This window comes from Xiphophorus hellerii, chromosome 10 (assembly GCF_003331165.1).
Source record: "Xiphophorus hellerii strain 12219 chromosome 10, Xiphophorus_hellerii-4.1, whole genome shotgun sequence".
Taxonomy (NCBI): domain Eukaryota; kingdom Metazoa; phylum Chordata; class Actinopteri; order Cyprinodontiformes; family Poeciliidae; genus Xiphophorus; species Xiphophorus hellerii.
Window position 1 is genome coordinate 11,446,180 of NC_045681.1, and position 12,111 is coordinate 11,458,290.

At 38.9% G+C, this 12,111-nt stretch overlaps 1 protein-coding gene across 1 annotated transcript; it reads right to left on the bottom strand.

Moving 5' to 3' along the window:
* Positions 1-294: 294 nt before the first annotated feature.
* On the bottom strand, positions 295-9,467 carry gpr142 (G protein-coupled receptor 142). Its single transcript, XM_032573497.1, has 3 exons — positions 9,311-9,467; positions 3,349-3,503; positions 295-2,360 (listed from the first exon to the last, which is right to left on the bottom strand). Exons 2-3 carry the CDS (start codon positions 3,485-3,487, stop codon positions 1,414-1,416), a joined length of 1,086 nt encoding a protein of 361 aa, XP_032429388.1. The 5' UTR covers positions 3,488-3,503; positions 9,311-9,467; the 3' UTR covers positions 295-1,413.
* Positions 9,468-12,111: the final 2,644 nt, after the last annotated feature.

The window sequence follows — 12,111 nt, forward strand, 5'->3', positions numbered from 1 at the left end:
AAGGACTTGTGCAAAGCTGTTTTCTTTGAAGAATCTTTGATTGGTACACCTGGATTATGGACTATTCAGTGTCAATGAAACAAGTAAAGACAATATCAAAACCTCAAAAATGTTTAATTGGGGGGCATTGAGTGGTGCAATGCTACAGTCCTCAAAGCGGCCATCTTGGGTTCAACTGCCGACCTTGAGACATTTGATGCATGTCTTCTTCCCTCCTCCATCTCTGTCCATTTCTCTCTGGTAACTGTCAATAAAGGCCACTAGAATGATTACAATCTTTAAAGAAAAATAAAGTCTGCTTGGGTACTGGTTTTATTTGTATGGTAAGGAAATGTATAATGTTACAAACTGCAACATCAGTTTATCATTCAAGACGGCAATAAAAAAATGTTTTCAGTTAATTTAAAAATAAAAATGTAATGTAAAATGACTTGCAGAAAAAAAACATCCAACGCTTACTTTTGTACTGCATGAATAATACAAAACATATTATATACAATAAGCCACTTGAAAAATCAGGTGTCATTAAACCATAACTCGTACAGTTTCAGGTAGAACGTTTAAATACAGTTATAACTGATGCAGCTTTCATGAGGCTTCATTGATTCAGTGCTTTGGTGAAAGTGGAAATGTACTAGCTGGCTATGCGTGCACATGATCATGCATGCATGAAAAGCTGTACCGTGTTCTCTGTGTGTGTTTGTGCACACGTCCATGGCCGATCTGTAGTTTGCTTCGGCAGAGCTGAAGTCGTGTTGGTTGGTGTCACCACAGATTGAGGACTTGTTTACAGAGTAGGTCTTCACTCCTGCCTTGTGTACAGCTTCTCATTTCATTTCACAGAAAATCTACTCGTAATTCAAATAGAAGCAGATTTTGTTCCTGAGAGCGTGCTGCGGGGTACAATTTATTTGCTCGACTGGCTTAAAATCTGTGGTTTATAACAAACTGCTTACAAATGAACCGGTCACATTTCAATCTCCATTTTTTCATTTTCTAGACTTGCGTAACAACCGTAGCGACACAGCAGACTCATTTTTACATTTAGCGGCAAGCATGTGATTTATTCTATTATTTTTCTACCCCTGACGACTAGCAGATTGAAAAACACGTAAAATTTCTACCAAATATGGAAAAGAAAAAAGTACCCACTTTAATTTTGTCAAATTCTTTGTTGCAAAGATAAATAAACAGCCATTTTGCTTGATTTACTAAAACAAACAACTCCAGGTCAGAGAAGACAAAAAACCATGAAAGTTCAGATTGTTTGGAGCCCTGCCTGGGAGAGAGCTCCAGGGCTGACTGGCAACTGTCCACAGTCGTGGCCTGAACGCAGTGCTGGTCCCTGGGGTTTGATGTGCACCGGGACCGTGGGACGACGGGTGTTTTGGATTAATGGGGGGAAACACCAGGTCACGAGGGCTTTCTGTTTCTACGAGGTGACAAGGGGGTGGAGTCTCGCCGCGAGCGTTTGTTGTTCCCACTGTAGAGAGATGAGTTGGAGGCATTGTTGGGGGCCTGCTGCTGGGGCAGAGGCCGGCGAGGGTGCAGTGGCCCTCCTCTGAGCAGCACGATGTCCCGCACAACGCTGCGGAAAGGTCTGCTGACGAAGCAGTAAAGAAAAAAGTTGACAGCAGTGTTGAGCATGGCCAGCATATTGGACAGGTCGTAGGCCAAGTGGACACGCCAATCCTGGTGAACCGAGGAAACATAGAGGTGGTAGATGACTACAACAGTCCGAGGAGCCCACAGAACTGAGAACACGGAGGTGAGCGCCAGCAGCATGGCCGTGGTTTTTCCTAGACGGCGAGGAGGCCCACGCTCCTCTTGGCAGGGCTGCTGCCTCTGCCTTATCCTCAGCTTGCGGATTATTAAAGAGTTCAGCACCAAGAAGATGCTGCATGGCAGAAAGTAGATGATGGTAACATGTGTCCATATGAGGACTGCGTCCAGCACTGTGGGAAGGTGGCTGTCTCTCCACACGTCTGACCACCAGAAAAAAGGTATGCCCGACGTAAGCGACAACACCAGCACAGCTGCAATGATCTTCCTGGTCCGTGCCGGGTAGCTGATCTGTCGGTGGAGCAAGGGGTGGCACAGCGCAACATACCGGTCCACAGTAAGGGGTATAGTGGACCAAATGGAGGCGTGGTTAGCAGCAAACTCTGCAGCACTGACCACGTGCAGCAGGACGGTAGGGACGTCGCGGTGAAAAACAGCCGTCTCTAGCAGGAATCCAACAAAGATGATGAAGAGCTGGGAAAGAATGTCTGAGCCTGTCACTGCTAAGAGGTAGTAGTACAGAGGTTTCTTGGTGCGACATGCCAGTCTGCACAGGGCCACTGCTGTGAGGATGTTTACTGAAACATCAAACAAAGACAGAAGCAGGAATGTCAGTAGCCACAGAGCAAGAATGTCCAACTACGGCCCTCTTGGCCTGGTGTCTCACATGTTTTAGTCAAGTTTCTTTTCAAAAGAAATTCTCCTTTTGCATTGTTTCAGTACATTGTAAAAAAATTACTGGCATGCTTGCATTTAATTTAATATCATCTATTCGTGGATTTCGTGGAACGAAACTCCATATTATTCTCTGGAAATGTGCTTGTTTGTGGATTTCTTGTAGAGCGTATCTAAAATATTCAAAAGAAAATGCAGCATGGTGAAATACCTTAGTGCAACTACTTGACACAAGGCTGGTGAAAAGAAGTCTGTGGATATTAGCTTCTGTGACTGATGGCTTCCAATACGCATATTAATGCATACCAAGGTATTTTTGGTGTTTTACCTATTAAATTAGGCAGCTCTAATTGTTTTTAGGGAAGTTTCAAGTATTTGTGGATTTCAGCTTTATTCAGCTTTATTTTTCAGCTTAATTTCTCATTTTCAAAAGAGGGACTTTTCCTATCATTGGTTAAAAGTCAAACCCTTTTCTTGACTGTAGATTTATTTACCTTTGAGAACAAATAGTAGTGAGCTCAATGGTCACTGATACCTCTGCCTGTCTTTAGGATTACTGCAAATCTCCTTCAGATACCAAAAAATGTGTTTTATATAGGAAGAAGCAATGACAAAAGCATATCTGTCATATGCTTATACTATATACCATGGGCTGGTATAAGCAATGCGGAAAAAAATCTAACAGTGGTTGGCTTTATTAATTAATTTATATATTTTTCTATGAGCACAAATATGCTGTTGGTTCTTATGTTGGAAGAACACATCATATGACCAGTATATTAACTAATTGACCCATTAGCACCAGTAATGTGCCACTAATTCACATTTCTATTAATTCTCTAGTTATGCCTTTAATTTACATACAAACTGTGAATTAGACAAACAGCATACCTGGTACTCCCACACAAAGCAGAACACTGTAGTAAATGACCGGAATGAAGCCAAGGACACATTTGGATCTCTGCAGCTCCTCAGGTTTTAGGACCAGCTCCTCGTAGCTGGACGCTGTCACATTAGGCCAGTCGATCATGGCCTTTGTGCTTCTTCTGAAAAACAAAACAAAAAAAATACAAGTCAAAGAAAAGTTAGTTTAAGTGTTTAAAAAAACAGCATAAAATAGAAGTATAGATTATAGGTTCTCTTAGGTTCTCTTGTGACAGGATCTATTGGAAAATTATTGTACTAGTAATGATTGAAAAACATCTGCTGTCATCATTTTTGAGCTGGTAAAATGTCAAAGTGACCGACTCATTAACTCACAGACCAAGGCACTCTAAAACCATACTGAAGTTGCTGTCCTGCTTTACCTACCTGACTTCTTCTGTTCTGAGCCACAAAGGGAGCCTTTAAAACCCATATTAGTGCTTTCACTTAGTCACTTTGAGATGCTGACTTTCTTTAGAGGATAGGTCACCAGTCTAACACATGGCAACACACAAGCACTCAAGACAAACAACCATGCACAAACACACGCACACACTCACACACCCACACCCACGCACACACACACCCCCTCACACACCCACACACACCCACACATACACACCCGCACCCCCCCCCCCCCCACACACACACCCACACGCACACACACACACACACACATATGCAACATACAACCTTTAACAAACATTAGCAATAATTAAAAATCTACATCTGCCAGGGGCATGAATAATTTTGGTCTTAGCTGTAAAATGTGCAAACATTACAGTGGAAGTCTTCTCTCTTGTCCCTGTCATGTCTTTCACTTAGAAAACTACAAAATCGTGGATGAAATGCTATTTTGTGCTGATGAGATTTCTGGAAAATCTCAGAGAAACATTGTTTGCACAGCCAAACAGTCTCACATATACACAGTGTCAGTCAATGCACTCATTCAATTAAACTGCAGGTTCACAACAACAGATGGGGCTGACTCATTGACCCTATTAACCTGCTGTTTCTCAATATATACTGCTGTCTTGCCAGTTTGACCTTTTCACCTGAGTGTTGTTCACCCTTTCTTCATCAGCCAATCCAGGATGTGCTCTCCTAATTTTCTTCATTCATCCATGTCACCAAATTTGGACTGTATTATCTCTCAGCCATGTGCGGATACACAGCAAGTATAAACAGCACTTTAAAGTCTACTCATTCATGCACGCTCCCCAGATACAACCAGGGCAATCACCAGTACAAGCAGTTTGTCGTATTTAATTAAGGCCATCATAAAGGTTGTTAATGTGCCAAAACCCTGCACAAGCACCTGATGACTGGCACGTTTAGTGCCTGTAGATGTAATTTGATAAAACCGAGGGGCATCGAATTGTTTTGTGGATGGCTGCTTTATTTCATCTTAGCACCAGCAGAAAGGCCTGAACCAAACTGCAGTTATGAAGATTAATGTAATTAATGGCATATAAAGAGAACAGGTCAGCAGGAATAGGACAGCTTCATGTCCTTCTGAAATGAGTTCCTCGTGATCTGCAGGCATTCTGCAGTAGAACCATTGGTCTTTAATCGATCCACATTTGCCTGTCAGCTTTTCAGCTCCAAAAAGCTCCAGTACACAGGCACTAATGCTTAATATTTCCTCAAAACCTAAGGTTTCTTAACTGTTTCATTGAAAAGACCTTTAATGATTTCCCAAACTCATTATGAGACATTTTAAAACTAAAATAATTTTGCTAAGCCTTGATAGAGTTACAGTTAGCTTTAAGATTTCACACGAAACAGGAATGATTTTGTTATAATTTCCTGCATCTAACTCATCTTTTTCTGACTGCATCATCCCAAAGCTTCAAATATGTGCAGAAAGACTTACTAACTGAAAGATGTTTATTCTTTGTATATCATTTTATTGTCAGTGTGAAAGGTTTTGCTGTCTGCTAGCTCAGAGGGGGAATTTCAAAGTTTTATCAAATTCTGCTAATTGAGCAGAATTTAAAAGAGTAATTAAAATTTAAAACTTAGTGTGTTAGTTTTAACACACTAAGTTAAAACTCAGTGTGTTCAGTGTTCACTTTGTCCACTTAGATCTACTCGTCATCTGTGTGGCACTGAATATCCATGGATAATTATTATATTAGTAATTTGATAAAGCTTTGGTAATTACATTTGACTTTGAGTTTTTGTGAAATTTGCTTCCTTTTTTTGTGATATGTGTGCAGCTTGGTGAAAGAAAGTTTTTTTGTGTGGTGCAACCTTTCAGCCCCAACCAACCTTACCCTTTGAGGTAAAGGTTGCAGGTTTACCCATTTCCTGTTTCAATACCACTCTGCAAGTGGTATTGAACACACATATAAACAGTGTCAGTCAACGCACTCATTCACCAGTACACAAAGCAACAGCCATAAAGACACAGAAAAGCAAGCATGGTGTGGAAGAACTTGACTTAAATCTACACAGTCCTGACATCAAAGTTATAGAACATATTTTGGATGAATTCGAGTGGAAACTGTGAGCCAGGTCTTATCAGCCAACATCATTGTCTGAGCTCACAAATGCATTTCTGAAGGATGTTAAAAAATCCTAGTTAACAGATTCCTAAACCATATAAAAAAAGACTTCCTGGAAGATTTAAACCTATTGTAGCTTTAACAAATTTTTAATAAAAAATGTGATGTCATTAAAGTTTATGTGTGAAGGCAGTCGCCTCAGTACTTTTGGCACTATGACATGCTCCACCAGGTGAAATCACATGGTAACGGCAACTGGAATGGGCTTTTAGAGACAGACGCTATTGAGATAAGAGATACTGTGGAGTTTTAAAATGTGCAATGTTTTGCATCACAAGATTTTACTCTAGAATGAATTTGGACATTTGTGAATGCTAGATTTAGCCAGTTACTGTCTGCAACCTTAAAGCAAACGTGAAAGATTAAGATAAACATGAAGCCTGTCAGCTCTTCAGCACTGATTCACGTTATAAAATAAAATCATTATCATATTGTGATCTTACTATGTTATTTAAAGGAAAAAAATTGTAAAATGAGGATTGGTTTCTTTCAAGCTTTTTTTGTCATGCAGAAATAATGTCTATATGGCTTTAAGAGACTGAACAGAGGAACATCTGCAAGGTCAGGAGGAAGGGACAAAGACACACTGAGACATTTACGTAACATTCATCTGACCAAAGCTCCAGAACATGACTTTTGGTTACTGTTTTGTCAAGACTGAACTCTCACAGAGACTTCAATCCGGGACCATAAATAGCTGCCATATCCCTGAACTTTTGGAGGAAACAAGAGCTTAGGCTCGTTCCAGTTTCTTGCTTTTTTAGGGAGTTTGTTTATCGATAAAAACCTTCTCCCATTACATTTTTCCTTATCTAATAGCATGAGATAAAATGTCCTGTTCAGTATTAATAGGCACACACGGCTCCCGCAGGAGGTGGAGTGTGTGTTTGCAGGGATACATCATCCCTGCATTGTGTGACACAAGGTGCCACAGTCTTACAAACAGCATGTGACATCTGCAGTCCTGCATGACATCCCAGATTTTTTTACTCAGAGTTAAAATAGTAATCTTTCTGCCTGCTATTTCAACAGTAAAAACAAGGTCATTTAAGTTTTTATTTTTTAAAATAATCAAAATAGATCAAATGATATTATACAGCATGTCTGCCTCAGAAGTTGACAAAATTTCCGTCCTATTTTTTTATTATTTTCTACACTGCTTTGCAAACAAATTTGTGCTGTTTACATTTCTCCACATTTTGTGACATTAAAACCCCAGACTACTAATCGTAATTGGGAAGAGGAAGGATAATGATACAGGACCCTCAAAATGTCTCCTGCAATTTCTGTTTCAGGTCAATTCAATCCAATAAAATAGACAGAGTCAAGACCAATTATATAAACTCCAGTTTGATTTTAGATATAAAGTGCAGTTTTACTCTGGCAGAAGTTACATTTTTTTCTAAAGAATCCAAGTTGATTGCATCTAGTCACTGACTCTACAGTTATCCTTCATACTTAATGAGCATGTAACAACAGTGGATAGTTGATTACATGTCATCAGCTTGTAGCAATTCTCCAGTAGTACCAGACTCTGTGTGAGAAGCCATCTGCAGTAACCAAATGGAGGTTTGAGTAGACAAAGTACACACAATAAAAACTTTGACGGACTGGACGAGGAGTATTTTCTATAATAAGAAAACTTAAAGTGTTAATTACAGCAGAAGCTCCTGTAGTAGCTTAATTTACTACGTAGATAACTACAGCTAAACATACAGGGTTGAGTAAGTAGTAAAAGCTACACCATGAAGAGCAAAATACATATAGTTAGAGACAGGAGTAGCCCCATCAGGTGTTTTATACTGGAGTGAGACAGGGTGATAGTGAGAAAGACAGAGCTAAGTGGATAACCTGAAGAGAGGGAAAAAGGTAATAATAGCTCAGCTAACTCCAGGAAGGTAAGACAGCAAAGTAGAAACAATGAATGACATGTAAAGTCTATGATGTGAACAAAACAGAGACAAAAAATTCAGTCAATGACAGTGATGACCACAGAAAACACACTTTTAGAGAGCAATATTAGAGTATAACAGTGACTAAATGTGATGAGTATAAGTTGATTGCACAAGATTTCATTTATGGGAAGAAGTTTTTAAAGTTAGTAGTCGTAACATAAAAAATATGACAAACTGGAATCCCTAAAGATCTGTCTAAAATATTACTTTTTATCCAAGAGTCCTGTCACTCATCAGAGAAATACATTTTGGAATATTTACATCTCTTTGTGTGCAAGTGTCCCAGCAGAGTCTATAAATACAAAACTTTCTCTACATTTGGAGCTTAATTTGAAGACTTTTACTAACACTCAGGGTGTGAAGACACCTGATCTGTTTCCTCACGTGCCTCAGCGCAGGACCAGAAATGAGAAAGATGATCACCATGAATAAGAAGGTTGTGAGGCTGCTGGCTAAACGTGAGACAAAAGACCTGCAAACTCGTGGTGATCAATAATCCTGCAGACATCCTGCAGACCAGCCAAAATCTCCTTTATCTCAGACGTTTTCCTGACACCTTCATTCCCGAGAGTGCTGTGGATACTGGAAGGAGAGATCAACCGTTCTCACTCCAGGTGTGTTTTATTATATCATCCTTCAGGCAGCTAGATGTGTTGCACAGGCAATAAAACAACTCAAAGTCTCAACAGAATCATCTCCACCTCTCAGCAGATGAGTGTTTGAACAGATGAGCTCCGTCCGATCAGTGGGATGGTCCTTACTGACTGAAAAGTTATTCTCGAGATGCAGCTGGAGGCTGTAGGACGCGGCTCTGCAGGGGGCTTCGGAGCCCAGGATGGCGAACCAAACTCTGCCTGCACGTCTCTCAATTATTCATCACCTAAAACAACAGTGCTTTAAGACATTGTGTGCTCACAGCCTTACTGCACAGCAGCTGGTGTTTTACATGACAACAGGGCTCATGTCTTCAAGTGTTTTGGAGGAAAGTGAAATATTTATTTATGTATTACGGGGAGAAGAAGAAGACGAAGAAGTCCTGAGAAAATGAGCCGCCAACAGATGACAGTGGGAAAAAAAATGTCTGTGCAGATTGGTTACTGAGTTGAATGCCAAAATCCTGACCTGCGGTTGGAGCGCAGAAGAAGAGTGAATCCAGAAGTACTTCCTGACACCAGATATGATGATGAATGGGTTTTAGGAAAAAAAATGTGGGGGTAAAATAACAAGAAACTAGTTCAAGTAAACTTTTAAAACTGAGATAATGCAGACCTGCTTTCTTGAGAAACTTATGATTCGAAAATTTCTCCCAGTCCAGAAAATCATTTAAGTGTAAAAGCCCTGATTGCACTTAAAAATTAATATTTTAAACATTTATTAGCATGAGTTTCCAATCTGCTATCTTACCTTCAGATCCAGTTTTCAGGGTGTTTCTCTCCTCCTGGATCACAGCAGGTCCACTTTAGCGTCGCTCCCCCCAAACGCTCCTTCAGAGTCCCTGCTGGATGACCAGTAAGGAGACAAGGAGGAAGATGAGGAGGAGGAGCAGAGGAGTCCAGGCAGCCGGTACATCGCTGCAACAACTAAACTGAAGGAGAGGGGAGAAATGAGGCAAAAGGGGAGCGAGGGTGGGAGGAGGAGACTGATGTGTGAAGAAGGAGGGAACTGATCAGATGAAGTGGAGAAAATGAAGGGAAACCGCACTGAGCCTGACAAGGGATAAAAAGTGGTCATTTTTCATGCTCATGGATCTAATGGGGATTTAGTCTGAAGTATTTTCATGCTGGAAAAACGACAAAATAAATAAAGTCAGAGCTTTCAGACTAACTCTGCAGCCAAATTCTAAATTATATACCAACCTCGTTCGGCTGAATTATATAACACTGCTGAGAAAATCCGGAGGTCTGACCAGCAGTAATTTGAGATGGTATTCATTCCATTTCTTTTTTATTATTATTATTTGAATTCTGATTAATCATGATTCTTAAGAGAAAAAAAAGAAGCAATACAAATGAGCCATTTTCCCACTTGTTTTTCTTTCTTCTATCTACCCTGCCATATGACTTTTCAGGATTTATGGAGACTTTTTTTTTTGGATCCTGTGGTGTGTGGGTGAATTTGCTTGGACAGTTAGACCTGGGCAGGTTGGCTGTTTTAAATCAATCTCTTCCATGTACTGAAGTTGCACATTTAAAATTTTTTTTTAAAACCCTTGTAAACTTTTAATCTGCTGCAAAATTCTTTCTCAGGGCCTCAAACAACTTTGTCAATCTTACCACAGTTTTCATTAACCACATCAACAGTCAGGAGCAGACCAAATGAAATGTCTGAGGTATAAACAAGGCCCCCTTCAAAATGATTGATATGTGCAATGCTAGGTGTTTTAAAGAGAGAATACATATGGGAGTGTTCTAATTTGTTCCTCACATAAACCTTCTAATTGCATTTTACAGAATTTTTTTGTTTTGTTTTCAGCATTGTTAAAGCTGACATTAAATATTCATATGTCCAGATGTCTTTTCTCTCTCATTTCAAAACACTTTCCCTGCTCTTATTTATTTATTCTAATATCAGATTATTCTTTTCTATTCAAGCTGACTTATTTTAAGCTACTCTGACTCATACCTGTATGTAACAGCAGAATTGTAAGGCAACTCCATATCAGAGTCAAGTTAAGTTGAATAATTGCATTATTGATGTCAGAGGGAGAAATAAAATCTCAGTTCAGTCTTACTTCTGTTTTTGGATCTTTACATTTCACTCGTTGGGAACTGATATTTTCAAGAGCAAGTTATTTTACACAGCTTTTAATATTACCATACATTTCTCAAGGTCAGTTCCTCTTCACCTCCACACATTTCCTCCTGCAGTCAGGTGTGTAGGAGGCTAGAAGATGAGTTCAGTTTCATCATTTCCATTTGCACCAGCTGTGTATCACCAATCCGACTGAGCTGAGTCATCAGTGTCCTTCTTCATATTTATTTATTTGGTCATTTATCTAATCAGTCAGTAAATCTGTTTTGTTTCTAAGGCAGAAATGATTAGTTACAGGAGCCACACAAATCCAAAACTTCAAAATGAAATGGTAACCTTTAGAAAACTTCATTTAGTGACTGAAAAAAACCCACACAGCAGCTTAGCATACAAACATAGAAAGGTCAGTTTGCTAAAATAAATGTTAAATGCACAATAAAATAATTGAATTCATTTGGCAGCATTAAAATCATCTGGGTTTATCAGGATGAAGAGCAGAGCTGGGAGCTCATCTTTTACTCTAAGCAGAGCAAAAAATGTTTATTTATTATGTTGCCTCTTTTTTCTGATGTTTACAGTCAGTGTTGCTGTTTTATTTAGCATTTTTGTCACCTTTTTATTAGTTTTTGTTTATTTTGATGCAGTACAGCATCAATTCAATAGATAACTTTTTCCTCTGTCCTTCTCATCCTGCTTTAAATCAAATCGATATCATTATCACAAGCACAAAGTTTTATTTTGGGTAAAATAGTAGAAAGGATTCTGTTACGTTTGCTGCAAAAATATCAGTGAATCTTTAAATCTGAAAAAATTCTGAACTTAAAATTATGCTAAAAGAAATAAAGAAAGAAAGTTCAACTGTCCGATACCTCAAAATAAATTTAGCATAAACTGGAGAGGTTATTCCATCATTATAGGAAAATATTATCCAGTCAATAAATAGGTAACCTGATATTTTTGGTATATTATGGTTTATTTCATGTTGAAAATCACCATTGCTTCATCCAATCTACACACTATACAATTTACATACAATCAGTTAGAACTATATGACTTAGAAGCCATACAATCAGAAAAAAATGATGTAAAATTTTGATATTAATGTTTCTGACAATACCTAATTCAGTTGAACTTCATAATTGAAATTTATACAATCTTTAGAAAATCTCATTTTAGTTTTCCTATGAAATCACCCGTGGGCACATTTTTGATGGCTTTTCAAGAAAGGCAGAATCAAAGATGTCAAAGGAAAAAGATATTTTGAACTTTTCAGAGAAAAGAATTAAGATGTCTACACTAAAAGATCCAGATAGCACTCCTAACTGTCTGAAGTGAAGGGGACATGGTTTCCTGTCTTGTGTCAGGAGACAGGAACCAAACAGGAGACAGCTCCTTCACTTCAGGTTTATATTTAATCAAAACCTGGAACACATTAAATACATCACATTACGTCA

What these genes read in the sequence shown, in the direction of transcription:
- gpr142 (XM_032573497.1), bottom strand. Translation starts at nt 3,487, where the DNA reads ATGATCGACTGGCCTAATGTGACAGCGTCCAGCTACGAGGAGCTGGTC. An exon ending in GCTTTGTGTGGGAGTACCAG is followed by an intron (nt 2,361 to 3,348) that starts GTATGCTGTTTG and finishes TTGATGTTTCAG; the next exon opens with TAAACATCCTCACAGCAGTG.